At 45.1% G+C, this 17,766-nt stretch overlaps 1 protein-coding gene across 1 annotated transcript in view; it reads right to left on the reverse strand.

The window, feature by feature from the left end:
* Positions 1-94: 94 nt before the first annotated feature.
* Positions 95-17,766, reverse strand: part of LOC103770474 (focal adhesion kinase 1) — a gene marked incomplete at its 5' end in the record, with an annotated part of 35,357 nt that continues 17,685 nt past the window's right edge. The window contains 7 exons of the mRNA XM_008937733.1: positions 95-320; positions 1,328-1,408; positions 1,660-1,815; positions 3,048-3,056; positions 5,840-5,946; positions 6,676-6,715; positions 12,157-12,219. Of these exons, the coding sequence (XP_008935981.1) occupies positions 108-320; positions 1,328-1,408; positions 1,660-1,815; positions 3,048-3,056; positions 5,840-5,946; positions 6,676-6,715; positions 12,157-12,219 (669 nt within the window). The remainder of the gene's footprint in view (positions 321-1,327; positions 1,409-1,659; positions 1,816-3,047; positions 3,057-5,839; positions 5,947-6,675; positions 6,716-12,156; positions 12,220-17,766) is intronic.

Below are 17,766 nucleotides of genomic sequence, written 5' to 3' on the forward strand. Positions count from 1 at the left end.
GCTGGGGAGCCAGGCCTGCACTCGGGTCGTCCTCCTGCTGGTGGAAGGTGAAGGAACATCCTCTCGCGAGCAGACTTGTGAGGCTGGTGGAGCTCTGCCCTCAGCGCTTAGTGCGGCCGGGACTGACTGATCATTTTCAGTCTGGCTTGGTCAATAACATCCAGCAAGTTTTTGGCATCCACAGCCAGAGCGTGAGCAGCTGTCAGCATCTGCTTTTTGTACTCCTGCTGCAGGCTGGTCATGACGTACTGCTGTGCCAGCTTCATCTTGTTAATGAGCTCGGCCAGGTCCGAGTTCAGCAGCTTCTGTGCCATCTCAATCTGGAAGAAGGAGAGTCAGTCAGCTGTGCAAGCTGGTAGAAGCACTGTGCTCACAGCAGCGATGCCCCACAGCAACAGCATGAGCTACCCTCCCACAACAGCCCCTGCTCGAGGTTTCTGCCCAAAGCTGGTGCTGTTTCCACAGGCACCACATGAGAAGATGGAATTTTGGCACCCGTGTGGAGGTCAAGAGCAGCCTTGTCAGCTCCTGAGCCTCCCACCGTTAAAAGGCACCAAGATCCAAATTGCCAATAGTGGATTTTAACTCAGGCTTTAGAGTTGACACCTGGTTATTGGTTTTTCCAGGTCACCAGTATCACCATCACTCTTTTTATTACTATTATTGAAGTGTCTCTAAAGGGTATAAGTAGCTCTAAAATATAAAATGGGTCAAGCAGCCAGATCTGGGTTACTTAGAACCAGGCAGCTAAGTCAGGATGATTCTCTAAGAAGGCACTTAAAGAACCATTCTCTGGCTCTCTCATTATCACACTTGAATATTCAAGATTTTGGAGGAATATAGTTTTACTCCCGACTCATGAACTTCCCTGGAAGATCTCAGCCTCCTTCAGAACTAGTTTACTACAGGGTATCTTCTCACCAAAACCTCCCAGCTGCACCCAGCTCTGCTCCATTACCTGTTTCATGACTCTGTGTGCAAACTGCAGTTTAACAAGCCACACTTGCACCAAGATTTAACTCCCAGATGCTCTCTCTGCATTACAGTACTGGTTTGTTGACATAATTTATGTCAACTTCCTATGGGTGCACGTTGTGTGTTCTTCAGTTATATCCCCTTTGAACATCTTCACTGAAGTCAACATGAGCTTGTGTCTACACAGCAACTCCAATAAAATTTATTTCATATTGGATTATAATCCAAGAGTTTAGATTTCTTATCAAACCAAAACGTGTCTATATGCAAAGGACGTGTCCAGATCGCTGTCCCAGCTGAGGCCAACCTGAACTATCCTGAGTGAGCATCAGGTGAGGGGAGCTTTACACACCTCTCTGTGGGTGCTTGCAGGAAGCACGGGGAGGCTCTCATCTACTGTTGCCAGTAAGGTTCTTAGTGCCAAACCAACCTCCTGCAAAAAAAAATTTAAGGAAATAAACTTTAAAAGCTTGGAATGAATGGACAAGAGAACTAAAGCAGTGCAGGAAGCAACTTAATTCCTCATCCAGGTAAGATGGGAGCTAAACACGGCCGAGAGACTTTAAAAATCCCACTGTGTTCCTGTGTGAATCTGTGTCTCACTGTGAAAACAAGGTGACAAAGGATTAATTACAACCCCCACTGAGCAGAGAGCTAAGCCCCACGCTGGGAAGTGCCTCCTACCTTCACCATGGGCACGTACTCCTCGGGTGGAGCTGGCTGGATCTTACTGGACATCTCTATGACCGCCTTCACCAGCCCCGTCACGTTCTCGTAGACTTTGTCGTTGGACCGGTCCAGGTTGGCTGTGGGAGGAGGGCTGATCTCCTGCGGCTGGATCTGGAAGCAGAGAGTGCCTGTTTCACCTCCTGTCCCCAGCAGATGGGGCTCAGCAGCTTCCCAGCCCCCAACACGGCCGGGAAGGTCCCATTCGGAACAGCCCGCCCGGTCCTGCTCCGCCCCCTGCCCGGCTTTCCTGCAGGACGTCTCTTTAAAATTCTCACTGAACCTCACCTATGAAGTGTCACTGGGGAACTTTCACCAGCAACTCCCTGAAAAGCTCCTAATACAACACACACAACTGAGAAGAAGTTAATTTGAGGAACGAGGAGTACACCACTTGACACATCTATGTGGGTCACTACTGATGGACAAGGTCCTCTGCTCAGGCTACAGGTACCAGGTCCCTCGTTCCAGAAAGTTGTTTTGTGCTCCAAACAATGTCAGAGTACACAGTTAACATACTGATGCAGTAAAGAGAGAATACTGCAGTATGTATTATTTTGTTAGTGAAAATTCAGAGCAGATTAACAGAAATGGTGTCACCAGTACAGGTGGGAAACACCAAGTGTTTTCATACAGTTTGTTTCTAACAGATCAGCAAAAAACCCAGTGTGTTAAAAATCCTGTAGTCCTTCCTCATGCAAAACTTCCATTGAGTCAGATCTGTCTGGAGTTAAATCCGAGACAGACTGAAATAACCCAGGGTCAGAAAAGAAACAAACTTTTAAAACTCCCTTGTTTAAGATCCTCAGTGACTCTGCTCCTGAATGTAGAACTACCAGCACCCCAGTTCCCCACAGCTCTTCACCACTACGGGCTGCCCCAAGCAGCCTCTCAGTGGGAGCAGAAGGTTAAAAAATGGCTGATTTCCTACTGGTCACACAGTGGCCATCCACCCTGTTGAGCTGAGATGGCCCATGGCACTGCAGCCCAGCACACTGGGTTACTACTGGTCCTAGCTACGGAGATGTTCCACTGGAAGCGCCCCAGATACTACCCTGATGAAACCATGCAGCACTTGGATGGAACTTTGTCTACAGGAGGAGGGCAGGACGATTCCACTTTGTGGCATTTCACTAAGTGAGCACTGACAGCTATTACAGAGCTTCAATCTGGAGTATTGATCAGAAAATAGGTTAGGAGGAAGGACATGGCCATTGCCTCAATCACCAGCAGAGGTTGTGATTCTAATTGGTGTCAGCAATCGAGAGGTTAAACAGGCATCTGGCAGAGTGGCATGCAAAGACATTTTGGAACAGGGCACGTACACACGCTCACGCACTGCTTACCCTCCATGGCTATGGTTGAGCAGAATGTGGGGGGAGGTTAAAGAAATTTACCAAAAGAAGGGAAAAAAGAAAAACAATATTAATAAAACTCAGCAGGAAAAAACAGCAGGAAAAAAAAAACAGACCAAAAAAACCAAACCAAACCCAAACCACGCGTGGCAGTGAGAGACCAGTTAAAAGCCTGGGCAGGGCGTCGTGCCATCGCCCGCGGGACAGCTCATGCAAAGCTCGACGGGAGCAGCCAGGTGGTGAGGGGAGCAGGGCCTGCAGAGGTGGGACACAACACGTCCTGGGCAACCCTGGCCCCTTCAGGCAAACCATCAATGCATTTAAGAAGATGTCGTATTAATCTGTTTGAAACTTTTCGTTTTTCTTTAGAAGGTGATGACAGGGAACACGCCGGTGTCTCACGGGGCAGCTCCTGTTTGCAGTGACCAACGGCAGTGGTGAGGAGCTACCAAGGACCCATTCTACACCCAACCCACCTAATTCCTGCAGCCAGGCCCTGACACTGCAGGAGTACAGACACCTCTGTTTCTTAACACTCTTTTTTCCTTTGTTTATATACCCGAGGGCTGCTCTGCAGACTAGGAAGTTGGGAGCTCTGTTGGGAGGACTGGCTGACTTCACCTCAGCAGGTAACACAAACCCTGCGTGCCTGCAGGGCAAGGAGCTCAAACCCTCCTGGGCTGTATTCTGCAGAGAAGGGAGACTGAAATGGGAATCTGAAATGGGAATCTGAAATGGGAATCTGAAATGGGAATCTGAAATGGGAATCTGAAATGGGTGTGTAGGGAAGGGAGTCTGATACAACCCAGAACTATCCCCAGTTCAGTGTTTAGTGCAGCTTACAAAGCTATACACTATTAGAAAATAACGGGCTGTTGCTTGACGGGGCATAAACCAACCCAATTTCAAGAAACTCTTGAAAAGAACCAGAACCAGCCCTTCCTTTCCATTGAAGATGCTGTTTAGTACAAGATTCTTGTTCGCCTGTTATTACTGACGGCTTTGGCTGCTCGGGTTTGTTTGCTGTCAAAAGGACACATTTCAGGAAACATTTTTCATGTTCCAGTATCGGCATTTAGAAAGAAAACTTCAGAGAAGCCAAGTTTAGTAACACTGAACGCATCTGTTCCTGCTTTTTGACATTTTCCCAGGCTTGGCAGCTTGAAAAGCACTGGCACCAGTTTATAATAAATAATCCTGCTCAGCTCTGCCACTGCTCTCCATTTATGCCAAGCTGTAAGTCCAAGCCCCTCCGAAGGATGGGGAGGAGTGAGCGGGGCAGCGGCCGGACCCACCCGAGCGCGTCGCTCCCGTGGCACCTTCAGCACTCCAGGGGCAGAGGAACTGCCTGGTTTCTGGATTCTCCTGAACTGCCTAAGAGAAGTGTTGTGTATCCCAACAGCTGCGCCTACCCCAAGGTGGATTCCTGTTCTTCACAAGAGGGTTGGCAGGACTTAGGGGGCCAGAGGTTCTCTGCCGTGGTAGCTGCTGTCTCAGGGCAGGGACTGCCCGGGGTACCCCCAGGAGCCTTTGCTCTGATGCAGATCCCATCGTTCTCCTCTTGGGAAAGAGCTGGAGCACAAGCCACCAGCTCCCTGGGTGCTACTGATGGCATCCACTGGGGTGCTACTGATGGCATCCACTGACAGAATGGGAGTGATCCTGCTTTAATCATTGATTTACTAGCGCTGGGAAAGACCTCTAACCCAACACTACCATGACCACTAAACCATCTCCTGAAGTGCCACATGTACACAGTTTTTGAACCCCTTCAGGGATGGTGACTCCACCACCTGCCTGGGCAGCTTGTTCCAATGCCTCATCACTCTTTTAGGAAAGAGATTTTTCCCAACGTGCAGTCTAAAAAGCTCTGCTCAGCAATGCTGCTGTCAGACAGTCTTTGTGGAGGCACCTTTCTCCAGATGCAAAGGCTGTGAAATAATAAAAGGGTGACATGTACAGGTCACCTGCAGTTATGTTAGTGTTACTGGCAGAGAACTCCCAGCCACTATTCCATCTAGGTGCTGGAATCTGCTAGCATCAGAGAAAGCTCCACTGGATCCCCTCGGGAAGCCCTGAGGTCACTCAGGTTTCTGTGTCCCAAAGGCAGGGGACAGAGGCACGATTTTACAGTGACTGACTCAGGAAGGACCAGCTCCACTGACACTGCCCCAGGGGACAGGACTCTGTGCTTCCCAACACCCTGCAGCAGCTCTCTGCTGGAGAACTGTGAAGGATTCATTTTTGGCTTTGTTGCCTATTCATTGGAGATGAAACACATTAGAGAGTATCTCAACCACAGGTCAGACAGCCCACGTCCCCTGCTCCCTTGCTCCCCAGAGCTGGTTGGGTTTTAGGAGCCCCAGTGCTGCAGCAAAAGTTTTTTGGAGCACTACAGTTCAGATATGTGTCACTTCCTCTGACTGAAAACAGGAGACTCTGGCACTACCCAAGTAACTGGGAACCCTGGGTGTGTTCCTTCCTGCTTAGGACTGAGTCCACATGGGAGATCTCATATGCTCCTCAAACTAGAAATAAGCTCACCTGGGAAAGGTTCTAGGTGAGGAACACGATGAATCACAGTATTGGAGCACATGAGCCTACTAGTTAACTCCCCACCTCTCTAGAGCCCTGCCAGTGCATGTCTGCCCCATGACAACATTTATGTGGGAACTTTAGTGGCTTTTGCTTTCCATGGTCTCTGCTTCAGGAACAGCAAACTATCTGAGAGTGGCAACTTTTGCTTTTCTGAAGGGTGTTTCATGAGACACTGAGCAAGGTACCTTCACGCCTTCGTTGTAGCTGTCCACAGGGCTGTTCAGGCTTGCAAGGCTGCCCAAATGGCTGGGGGCTCCAGGGCGGGGAGGTTTCTTTGGTGGAGCTGCATGATCTGGTTAACAAAACAATTCACATTTTTAGAGGACCAACATGGGAGATGTGCCTGTGCAGTTCTGGTCTGTCATCACTCCACCACACACGGTTTACTGTACTAGTGGTGGAGATACACATCTTTGTGTGTCCTGCAGTAAATCCAGGGTCTGTGGGAGCTACACTTTAATCTGTATTTCTACTGAAGAAATGCAGACAGAAAAGGTTGTGGAATTCATTGTGTTCCTGTAATTATGAGAAGATGGTTGTTTTAGTAACATACTTCAAAAATCCCTTTGTGGAGCAGCTTCTACTCATCTCAATACAACTACCCCAGACCTGAGGGGTACTCACCCCTTCACACCAGAGCTGAGTGCCACACATGCTGCCTACATCTGGGACAGTCAGACTTCTTCATGGCAGGAATCCCGAGTGTGATTCACTTTGGGATCGAGAAACCTAAATTTAGGTGTCTACTTTTGGTTTACATGCCTGAACTCCTCACACGGTGAAGTCCTACACAGTGACTCAGCTTCCTCCAGACACTTCCTGCCTGTTGGTGAAAGGCTCTCTTGGCTTTGCTGATTTCACCTCTGCACGGGGAATTTAAACACACAGTGCACCAAAACACCCACGTGCCGTCTTCTTTCCAACTTGTATGGGAAGACTGGCATCAACTTTTGTTCACTACTGCTGCTAGAAGACCTGTAATCAAGGATTGAAGACAACAGTGTAGGAATTTACTGCTTACCTGGTTTACCCACAGGCTGATATATGTGCTGGTTAGCAGCCTAGAAAATAAAATAAAATATACATTTAGACTAGTTATTACAGTGCTCAGAACTTTCATCAGCACAATCTCAAACACAGAGTACACATTTCCCAACAGCTAAAAACACATCCCTATCCATCATCACCAATCCTAGCTGCAGGTACATTATTTAGAGAGTAAGAAAACTCATTTTCATCTCTTCACATCACTCACAACAGCCCCAGCCTCTATATTACAGTTTATCCTTTGTTATTAACCAAATATGATGGCATAGGCACCATCATTTTTAGACTGTATTCAGAGACCAAACTGTAGAAGGATCAGAAGGACACACATAGAAGGACACGTGATATGGAGGACTCCCTATGTGCCTTCACCACCTACGATGGGCCCTGGCACCCCTGGAGCCTTCTGTTGGAAGACAGAATATGTCTTTTTGAGACTGGGGGGATGATAAAACTCTCTGCCAACTCTCAACTCTTGGAGCCTTGCTGCTCCAGCTCCACGCACTAAGTCTGTGGGGCCTGATGGGATCCATCACAGGGTACTCAAAGAGCTGGCTGGTGTTAACTGCAGAACCTCTCTCCATTATTTTCCAAGGGTCTTAGGTGTCTGGGGAGGTCCCAGTCAAAGGGAAACTGGCAAATGTTGTCTCAATTTCAAGAAGGCTAAGAAGGAAGTCTCTGATAATCACTGGCCTGCCAGTCTCACACCAGTGCCTGGTAAAATGATGGAGAAGGTTACCCTGGGAGTTACTGAAAAGCACCCGAGAGACAGTCACTGGTCACAGCCAGGACAGGTTCACCAGGGGACAGTCCTGATTAACAACTTCATTCTCTTTTATGGAAATTATTATACCATCTAGTTGACCAAGGGACGCCAGTAGATGTGGTGGGTTTGGATTTTCACAAAGCTGTTGCAGTGTCTCCCACAGCATCCTCCTGGACAGAAGGTCCAGCAGACAGCTAGGCAAGTCCACAACACACTGGGTCAGCAATGGGCTGAGGGGTGGGGCTCAGGGAGTTTTGGTGAAGGGGGTCACATCAAGCAGGCAGCCAGGTGACCCCTCAGGACTCAATTTTAGGGCCAATGCTTTTAACTGGTTTTATAGACTCGAGGAAATGGGGTGAAGCTGCATCAGGGAAAGCTGGGATTGGACATTAGGAAAAGGTTCTTCACTGTGAGGATGGTCAGTCCCTGGAACAGGCACCCCAGGGAACTGGTCACAGCACCAAGCCTGTCAGAGCTCAAGGAGCATCTGAACAGTGCTCCTAGTCATATGGTTCAGCTTTGGGTAGTCCTGTGAGGAGAGCAGAGTTGGACTTGATGATCCTTGCGGGTCCCATCCAACTTGAGACAGTCTGTGCTTCTATGGAAGATGAAAATCTGTTTGGTCACAACCAAACTAATACTTCACACAAAACTTGCAAGTTGTCATGCCATAACAAGCATTACAACCCCAAAAGTCACATTTTGTGCAAGCAGATCTGTTCAAAGGAGTTTCTACAACACTGAAAGCAGTTAGAATTTAACAGGTCTAGTACAGAAACATCTCAAGAGCCATTTATTTATAAAATAAAGACCATTTTCTGCAAAGCCAGAATACTTCTTTACATCAGACCTAAGGAAGCTGCTTTTTCAACACTGAAGAGGACATTCAGCCTGCTCAAGAGTCACTTTTGCTGGTACAAAGCCTCAGCATTTGCTTCAATTCCCCTTCAGCTCTGGGTAACGCCATCACAGATCTTCAACTGAAATTCATTAACTTTCTTTTCTGACCTTTCAAGCAACTGTTTCTGGAGGTCTCACATTCTCTGTTTTCAGAAACACACCCAGGTGACAGGGACAATAGCAGTACACTTGCTATTCCTTAACTTCTAACACCACCATCACCTCATCTCAGTGCCAGACAATGGTGGGTGTACCAAGCAACCTGCCCAACAGCACACAGAAAGTCTGCAGGAGATCCCCTGAACTGAGCCATGAATCTCATGCTTTGACAACTCATGCACCTTTCCATTAACAAACTGGAGGGATGTGCACGATTGCACTTCAGCATTTATTCACAGAATCATAGAATGGTTTGCATTGGAAGGGGCCTTAAAGACTGTCTAGTTCTAAATCCCCTGCCATGGGCAGGGACACCTCCCCCTAGACCAGGTTGCTCAAAGCTCCATCCAGCCTGGCCTCGAACACATTCAGCAATGGAGCATCCACAACTTCCCCAGGCAACCTGTTCCAGTGTCTCACCACCTCAAAGTGAAGAACTTCCTCTTTAGATCCCATCTAAATCTCCCTTCTTCCAGTTTAAAGCCATTGCCCCTCGTCCTGTCACCACAAGCCCTTGTAGAAAGTCCCATGCAGCTTTCCTGTAGGCCCTACAGATACTGGAAGGCCACAATAAGGACTCCTCAGAGCCTCTTCTTCTCCAGGCTGAACAACCCCAACCCTGTCAGCCTGTCCTCGTAGGAGAGGGGTTCCAGCCTTAAAGTTTCAGCCTGGCATTTTTAGAAATTCATGCTGTGGTTTAAAAGAGAGGCAGGTCTGAGAATGGCTCCTGTGGCTAAGGCTGCCTAGCACTTCTAGAGGTCTGCCTTCAGCTGCTCAAAACTGCCAAATTTTACCTGCATGCACTGAAAATTCTCCCACTGACTGTACCTCAAGCTAGCTTCTATCAGGTTACTATGAAAACTGTGGCAAGAAGCACAAGCATCAGAAAGTAAGGGTGCAGAAAACTGTATCACACAGAGAGAAACGTGAGGTTGTTTTAAATTTCGTAGACAATATTCTATCAGCTCCATGCTTCAGAGCAGAAGCATGATGGAAAAAGTGAAGGAGCATGTTCACCCTGCCTATGCCAAGCCTGCAACTACAGACCTGGAAAAATCAAATTTCACTTTCAGCAACTAGGAGTAACTTCTGCTGTTGCCATGAACCTCTGAAACCCAGGGGCTGATTATCTCTCACACTGTCATACAGCTGCTCTCTACTGTTAGAAAACCCATCTGCTTCCTGCCAGCACCATCAGTCATGTCATTAACTTCAACTTGTGTTGTTAAACTACATATTTCAAATCTGATAACCCTGGGGGAAAAGAAAAGAGGGAAAAAGAGTACAATTCCACTAAACAATTCTTGTGTTTTTATTTTCAGAAATTCCACATTAAGAGCATATGTCTCAAAAGAAGGTGCACAGCGTTATACAGCCATGTGGCCATCACTTACAAACTACTAAAATGTGTGTGGTAACTTTTCATTTGTAACATCACAGAATCACAGAATGGTAGTGGTCAGAAGGGACCTCTGGAGATCACCTAGTCCAGACCCTCTGCCAAAGCAGGTTTGCCCAAGGCAGGTTGCACAGGAACACGTCCAGGTGAGTTTTCAAAGTCTCCAGAGAAGGAGACTCCACAGCCTCCCTGGGCAGCCTGCTCCAGAGCTCTGTCACTGTCATAGTAAAGAAGTTTTTCCTGATGTTGAGGTGGAACTTCCTGTGTTCATTCCTGTTGCCCCTCATCCTATTGCTGGGCAACACTGGTAAGAGTCTGGCCCCACTCTCTTGACCCACACCCTTCAGGCATTTATAAATGTTGCTAAGATCCCCTCTCAGCCCTCTCTTCTCCAGGCTAAACAGCTCCAGGTCCCTCAGACTTTCTTCATAAGAGAGATGTTCCAGTCCTTAATCCTCTTCACAGGCCTCCTCCACTGGCCCCCCTCCAGCAGTCCCACCCCAGACCAGGATGGATTCACCACTTCCCATTACCACCCCTCCCTCCCAGTGCCCCCTGCTGCCCAGACACTGCTCCTCTGAGCAGGACTCAGAGCTGCTCTCCTTCAAGTGCCACAGCAACTAATCAAACAAACTGTGGCTTCATGGGGAAGTTGTGAATGACCTCAGTGAACTCAATTCTGTCCTTGCTATTGTCACAAAAATCCCTGTGTAACGCTGGGCAATTATTTAGTTGTAGTTTTCCTAGAAATGGTCACTGCCTGTTTCTCATCCTCTCGATGAGGAACTGAGACTGACTCACAGAAGCATGAAACATTTCCCACAGCAAATGGAGTCAGTCACAGTTAGGTTCTGAATGCATTAAGAACTATAAAAATGCAACATAAAATACTGGAACTAGAAGTGTAGTTACCACAAATTAGAGTCTCTTGTAAAACTCCTTTTGTCAAAGATCACCAAGTGTTCCCTTCACACTTTCAAAGAGGGTGTGAAATTGTACTATCTGATCTGGGAAGATAGCACTGCCCCTACAAGCAGTCAGGGATCTGGGTGCTGCAATTTTTATTCTAAGCCCAGGCAATTTTTATTCCATGCTCAAGCAGTGTGCTGTGAGAAGCTCAACTTGAAACCCACTGCCACTGCCAGCCACCTGAACCAAACCTCTGACCTGACTCCAAAGTCTCCTGGAAATCTCAAAACATCTTCCTGACTAGCACAAAATGCAGTAGTTCTTTACTTGCTCTTATATAAAGCTGACACAATAGCAAAGACCTAACAGTAACTAATACTCTTCTCCAATTTCATGGAAAAAAATGTAGCAGCTTCCAGACATAAATGTCTCTAGAGACCAGGCTGCAGTGTGTCATTAATGCACTCATTCATGACTGTACTTGGCTGCAAATGCAGGAAGAGTCCCTGAATTCTTAGGTGATGTAGCAATACTGAAGCCAAACCAGGAGTTCACAATCAAATCCCAAATGAAGTAAGAAAGTAAATTTCAAACACTTTAAAGGTGATCCCAGGAGACAGAAGGCAGAGGAAGCATCAGGTTTCTCCCATTAGCAGTCCCCAGTCTAACCCCCCTTTCCAATAGGATGATTCAGAGATTCCAAGGGCAATTAAACAATTGGAGAGATTTTTTTTTAGCTAGACAGGAGTTAAGCCAGTAAGAAAGAATACCAGAGCTGCAGCTGTTGTCTGGCAATAAAGGAATGGCTATGGGGGTTATTCCATTTGTTTCATAGCAGATCATTTACCCCACACAGATTTCTGGGTAATAGAAGAGTAACATTTACATTCCCTGTAAGAAAACCCTTCAGATACTTAAACAACTGCAGAAGCTATTTTAATCCTGCTTCCTGTTGACAGAACTTTCAGAAAACTGCCCACATTTTTAAATAAAAGACCCAATTATACAGCACGTGAACATCTAAAAATTATTGCAACATATTTGTGGAAACATTTTAGTATTTGTTTCAACAGCAGCTTCGAGAGGAATAAAAATACCAAACCCCAAATCCCCCAAACTGCTGCATGAACAATTTTGCCGCGGCTGCTGTTCTGTTCCCACAGAAGCTGAGCCTCTTGGAAAGCTGCAGAACCATGTCATAACAGTGGAAACATTTAGCAAAACCTTTTAAGTCACCTCCCATAGTCGAGACGGCGTACAACATGTTCTACCAGGAAGCTGGAGAAAGAGTTGGGAGATGAAAAGCTCCCCCAGATACTTACTGGGCCCTGGAGACCTCCATCCTCTCGGTCGATGCTGCTCCTGGAGAGCCGCACGTCGGGCTTCTACAACAAAAAAGACAAATTTCATTCTGTGCTCTGCTTACCCAGTCACGAGACCCAGGCTTAAAATCACGTTCTTGACAGGAAAACACTGTTAAAAATTGACACGGCCAAACAGAGATGTGACTGCATTCCAGGCTGCTGCAGCTGCAGCTCCTGGGACTCCTGGCAGCCTCCTCGGCTGCTTCTCCACCGCCCCTCCTCAGCCCACAGCTAAAAACGCTTGTTAGAAACATCAATAGTACCGTTTCCCTAACACAACATTGGAAAACCTGCATTTTAAATTTCTCAAAGGCAGAAAAAGTGATTTAAAAAAAAAAATAAAAATGTCTTTGCTTCCCAGCAGCAAGCTGCCAGCTGCAGGAGAACCGCGCATCAGTCCCGCTCCCTGCCCGAGGGTGGCTTATATGGGCTTGGCTCCCCTTCCCAGCCTGCACACAGGGCCAATTGCTGCAGCTCTTGAAACACTCCATTTGGATACAGAAAGCTAATAAAGACATCCAGACACACCACTCTCCTGATACAGGCAGCAAACGAATTTCTATTTGATATGTTTTAAGTAAGATACAGGAACTGCAGCTCAGTTGCCTTAAAAAGTAAAAATAAGAGTAGAGCAGTTCTTTCCACACAGGAACTGGTCGTTTTTCTCATCTCCAACAAACCCAGGGATATTTATTCTTTGAGGACGTTAATTACATGGAAAGATAAAGGAAGAGTAGATGTGAGCAAGAGGCTAACAGCAATCTGAAGACACAAGTTCAGTAAAACAGAGAGATATTCTAGTGCACTAACTCTGATACACAAACCCAAAGAGGATTTATTTTACTTCAAATCACTCTCCTACAAGACTGACTGAGCAGATAATGAAAATGGTTAAAATGTACATCTACATCAGTGTAAATACAATTCCCTCCATAGGTCTGTATGTCTATATAGATAAAATGGACACAGTCAGCATGAGAATTATTTTTTTTATTTAGAGAGATGTAGGTGTCTGAATATTGACTGTAACCAAACTGATCTCATGTTCTTCCAGGGTCAATTCTGGGGGACAAATATATCCATTTCTTCTTTAAAGCTACTCCAGAGCTGCTTCCTTCTTTCTCTTCAAAAGCACTATAGAATAATTCTACCTTGCATATCCTGCTAAATGACTCTAAAAAGCCAGCAGGACAGATGGATCTTGCAAAGATACACTAACATTGATCTTTTATCACTACAAATACTCCATCTGGGAGTCAGAAGGACTTATACTTCAGATTTTCATTCATTCTTCTGCAGACTGAGTGAAGCACAGCCAGAGACACTCTCTGCCTAAAAGAACTTGCAGATTAAAAATAGACAAATTACACCAGGCAGGGAAATATTTCACCCCACCTCAAACATGAAGAATTGAAGCACACAAAAGCAAGTGATATCCCAGTGTTTCTTCAGGACTTTGTGACAAATTTTATGATGACACCTACCACTGACAAATCTCCAGTTTATGTCCTCTATTATGAAGCAGATTGTTCTGATGTTTTCATTTGATATGGGTATGTTAGACACTTCCTTTATGGATCGAAAGTATGTTGTGACTCTCATTGAATTTTTAAGCTAAAGCAAACAGCTCTCCTTGATTATCAAATCATACAACTAACTACATTTCCATTACACTGATGTTCACAATTTGCCCTAGTTTCATGTTTGGTTCTAGCCAGGGAAGTGCCCAAACTCTCTGGAAATAGCCAAAGAATTTTTTGTCGCAGGAGTCTTTTAAAAATTTTGTACTCCAGAAACACACCCCTAAACCAGCCTCCAAAGACAATGAAATACTGAGTATTTTAAAAGATGCAGAAGCACAAAAATGCACACGAGTACAAGTAACAGACTCTTTGTAGCATCATAGGAAAAGTTAAATTAACAGATATAAAATCCATCTCCTCTCCTCGTCTGACAAGGTCCTCCTTCCAGCATCTAGACTCTCCAAATGCCCAATTCTCCAACCTGCCATCACACCAACAACTCATGACCCAAGTCACCACCAGCAGCAAACCTGCAGCATGGGTGGACTTCTGGACATCAGGTACACGACCAGCACACAACCACCTAGCTACAGTCTAAGAATGGTTTCACAGGAAGGTTTTAAACACACAAATATTACTGAAATGAGCACTAGTAGCTGGACAAGCACTTGTTTCACAGGTTGCAATGGAGTACTGAGTCCTGCTGACTACCCCCTGCAAGGGAAGCCGTGGAAGGGGGCCTGTTGCCCAGGCACCTCCAAGAACCTGGTCTGAAAATGAAGGTACCGGGTGCCAACAGGCAGCAGCAAACCAGAGGGTCCACAAGCAGTCTGTAGAGCTACCCAACCCCCTTGCACCTCAGAGACCTGCATATTTACACCTCAGAAATAAGAACTGAAGATCTTCAGTGGTACATAAATGTAAGGCCTTTCAACTTCTCTGAACACCTTCCTCCTCCTGCCCCATCAAAACTCAGATGGAACCACAAGGGACAACAGAGATACATTCAACACGATTTTTTGCCCAGTGACTTCTTAAGAAGAGGCCCAATTCTATTCCTAGACATTGACTGTGTTCTAATAAATACTAACAACTCCCATTTTAGCCAATTATAATCTGATTTATTCATTTGTGTACCTGTGAAGTTTCAAAAGACAAACTATTTTACAGTAAAGGTGACATCTAAGACCAAACTCCCACTGGATTTTACAATATTATTTAGCAGCAGTTCTTAGGCTTCTAGAGTGGCAAAAGCTTTAATTTTAGCCCCTAAAATTTAACCATGTATTGATGAATTTTTAATAATGAGATCCTTCAGGTGTGCATAATGCAACATTCTCTAGGTCAAGAATAAGCCACACAACAAACCTGACCCATTCTGTACTTTACAGACCATTTTACAGCTCCAAAGCACATTCTTCTATTTTTCCAGTCCCTGCTGTGGCCTGCATCTCCATGGCAACCCTCCCAAAAAACCACAGAGACTCTTGGCTGCACAAGAAATGGGCTGGAAACTGGCTGGTGGGTGCTGAGGTGCTCAGCATGCATTTATAGAGAACATCTCTGGCATTTGCTGAAGCACAACTGTATGAGTGTGGACACACAGCAGGGAGATGAGGTAGCCACTTAGTTGTGAAGCCCCCAAATAGAACACAGCTACTAAGAGTACATATGTACAAAGGTCCTGCTCACCACTCTTGTGCAGTGTAAGACTTTTTCAGAAAATGCAGACTTTGGGAAACTTGAAAATTAGGATTTCAGCTTTACCTGAAAAAGTTGTAACTTGTGATTTTATTTTTCAAGCCCCCAGGCTGAGCAGTGACCAGCTGTGATGACAAGTCACCTTCAAATGTGTTTCATACTCGTGGTATGACAGGACCTCTCAAGCACTCAAGTTGTAGTGCTCTGATTTTTTTTTAATGTGAAAGCACCAATTGTACTAAACTAAAATGTAAGTTTCAGCAAAGTATTTTCCAGTTACCATTATACCCATTACACAGATTATTTCAGGGAGGAACTGTGTTTTATCTTGCAGAAAATCAAGACCTTTGAAAAGTAAAGGAATTCTTCTCTAATAGTCTACTATCCGAAATCTTTAGAAACATTATTTCAGACAGGATGCATATGTTGACAAATGGGAACATAATCTACTTTATTTGCAGTATTTCTGGTCAGACCATGTAAGCTTTGGCATTCTCTAGACATGCCATATTGTAATGTCTTGGTGGGATTTTCTCAGGCTAAAAATTATAATCTTATTTTAGCAACAGTTCACATCAATTATATTTGAAGTTCTCAGTGTCAAAATAGGACAAAACCACAACTATGTGGGAATTTCAGAAAAAAAAAAAAAAACTAAACATGATAAGGAAACTATGTGAATTATTTCTTCTTAGCCTATCACAGGCAAGGACCATCAATTTCTCAGCATAACACTGCTCTGTCTCCTGAGGAGTTACTAGAAGGCATGCACGTATATATCTTTATTTGATAGGAATAAAACCAATGCCACATACCACCAATACAGCCACAAAGGAAAGGTTCAGACTGGAAACTGAATATAAATGAGGACACAATTAATTAAAGGGGCCCAAAAGAAAAATGTTCTCCGAAACATTCAGAGATTGTGAGCAGCAGTGCCCAAAGTTACAGCATAAAACCTACGAATTCACTACACTGCTGAACTTAAAAGGTCACCTTGAGAAGACCCAGAGTGACACCATTGCTGTCCCACAACTTCTGCAAAGCAAACCAACTAGTTACCAGTTCAAGCAGGTTGTCTCATAGCATCACCACCACTAGTTTCCCATCTGTGGTTACAAGTGATTCTCCGTTTGGGTGAAACTCTGCATTAAGATACAAGTGCTGTGCTCTTTACTAGAAGCATTTAAAAAACAATTCAATGTTATCATAGTTTTTGGGAGTTCCAAACTCTGCCCAGACCCCCAAATAAAAGCATCATCAGTGGGTCTTTAGAAATTATTTAGAAGCTTCCCATGAAGAGAGATCTCTTCGTTTTCTCTTTTATAGCAGAATTCCAGAATTCTGTATTCTGTAAAAGCTGCAGCTTGCAAACAAAATTTCTGCCTCCTTTCAAGTATTGGCTAATCACACGTTCTCAAAGGACCAGTTCCAGGCAAACTGCTCACACAGATAACAACCTCTCTGAAGACTGGCACATTTCCATTTCAACGCCACTGCCATTTAACTCTTCATCTGGGGTGCCTCTTCTAAGACACACAGTCATCAGTGCTGTTTAGACTTGTACTAAAATGCTTTGAGTTGCATTTTTTCCCTGTAGAAGCAGCAATAAATTTCAGGTCATGAGCAAGCTGGTGTTACTCTTGGGAAACAAAAATTGTACTAACAGAAACCCCACTGTGGATTTTTCTCCTCATTACCATGCCTTGCATTAAGTGATCTGCAGTTGGTCCCCTGTGAGTCTAATTCTCAACAGCACAGCTGAGATATACTGCAGGAGTCTGAAGTCTGTGTAAATAGAGATGCTTTTGAGAGCCACCAGTTTAAACTGAGAAGATTACACTGTAGGGTTACATAAGTTAAAAATTAAAATCTGGCTCTAGTCTCTCTATTGTTCTCTGTGCTCAAAAGGAAAAATATTTTCCTAAAACCTGCCTGCAGCAGGCAAAGGAAAACCAGACTTCAGCAAACTCTTTCATCAGAATCTAAAGGTTAGAGCAGAAAGGTGTCTCAAAGCAAGTGAGAGACATGACAATGATTTTGAGAAGCTCCTTCTCCTCCCTGTATCATGTGGAGCAAAAGCAGGGACCTGTTTGGGCTCTTGAGTATGAACTGTGGATATTGTTCAGGAGATCTCAAGGCCTCCAAGAGTGACTCCCCAAGACAACTTTTCTACCACCTCGGTTTCTTCAGGCCTAAACCTAGAAAATCACATTCCTTTATCAAGAAACACCCATTCATAAAATGCAGATTTCTCTGACATACATCCTGCTATGGATCCAAATACAGCCTGTGGCTATCATTAGCTTGTTCAGCTTTTGACACAGCCTATAAATCTGTAACA

Source organism: Merops nubicus, unplaced genomic scaffold (genome assembly GCF_000691845.1).
Source record: "Merops nubicus isolate BGI_N331 unplaced genomic scaffold, ASM69184v1 scaffold53, whole genome shotgun sequence".
In the NCBI taxonomy this organism is placed as follows: Eukaryota; Metazoa; Chordata; class Aves; order Coraciiformes; family Meropidae; genus Merops; species Merops nubicus.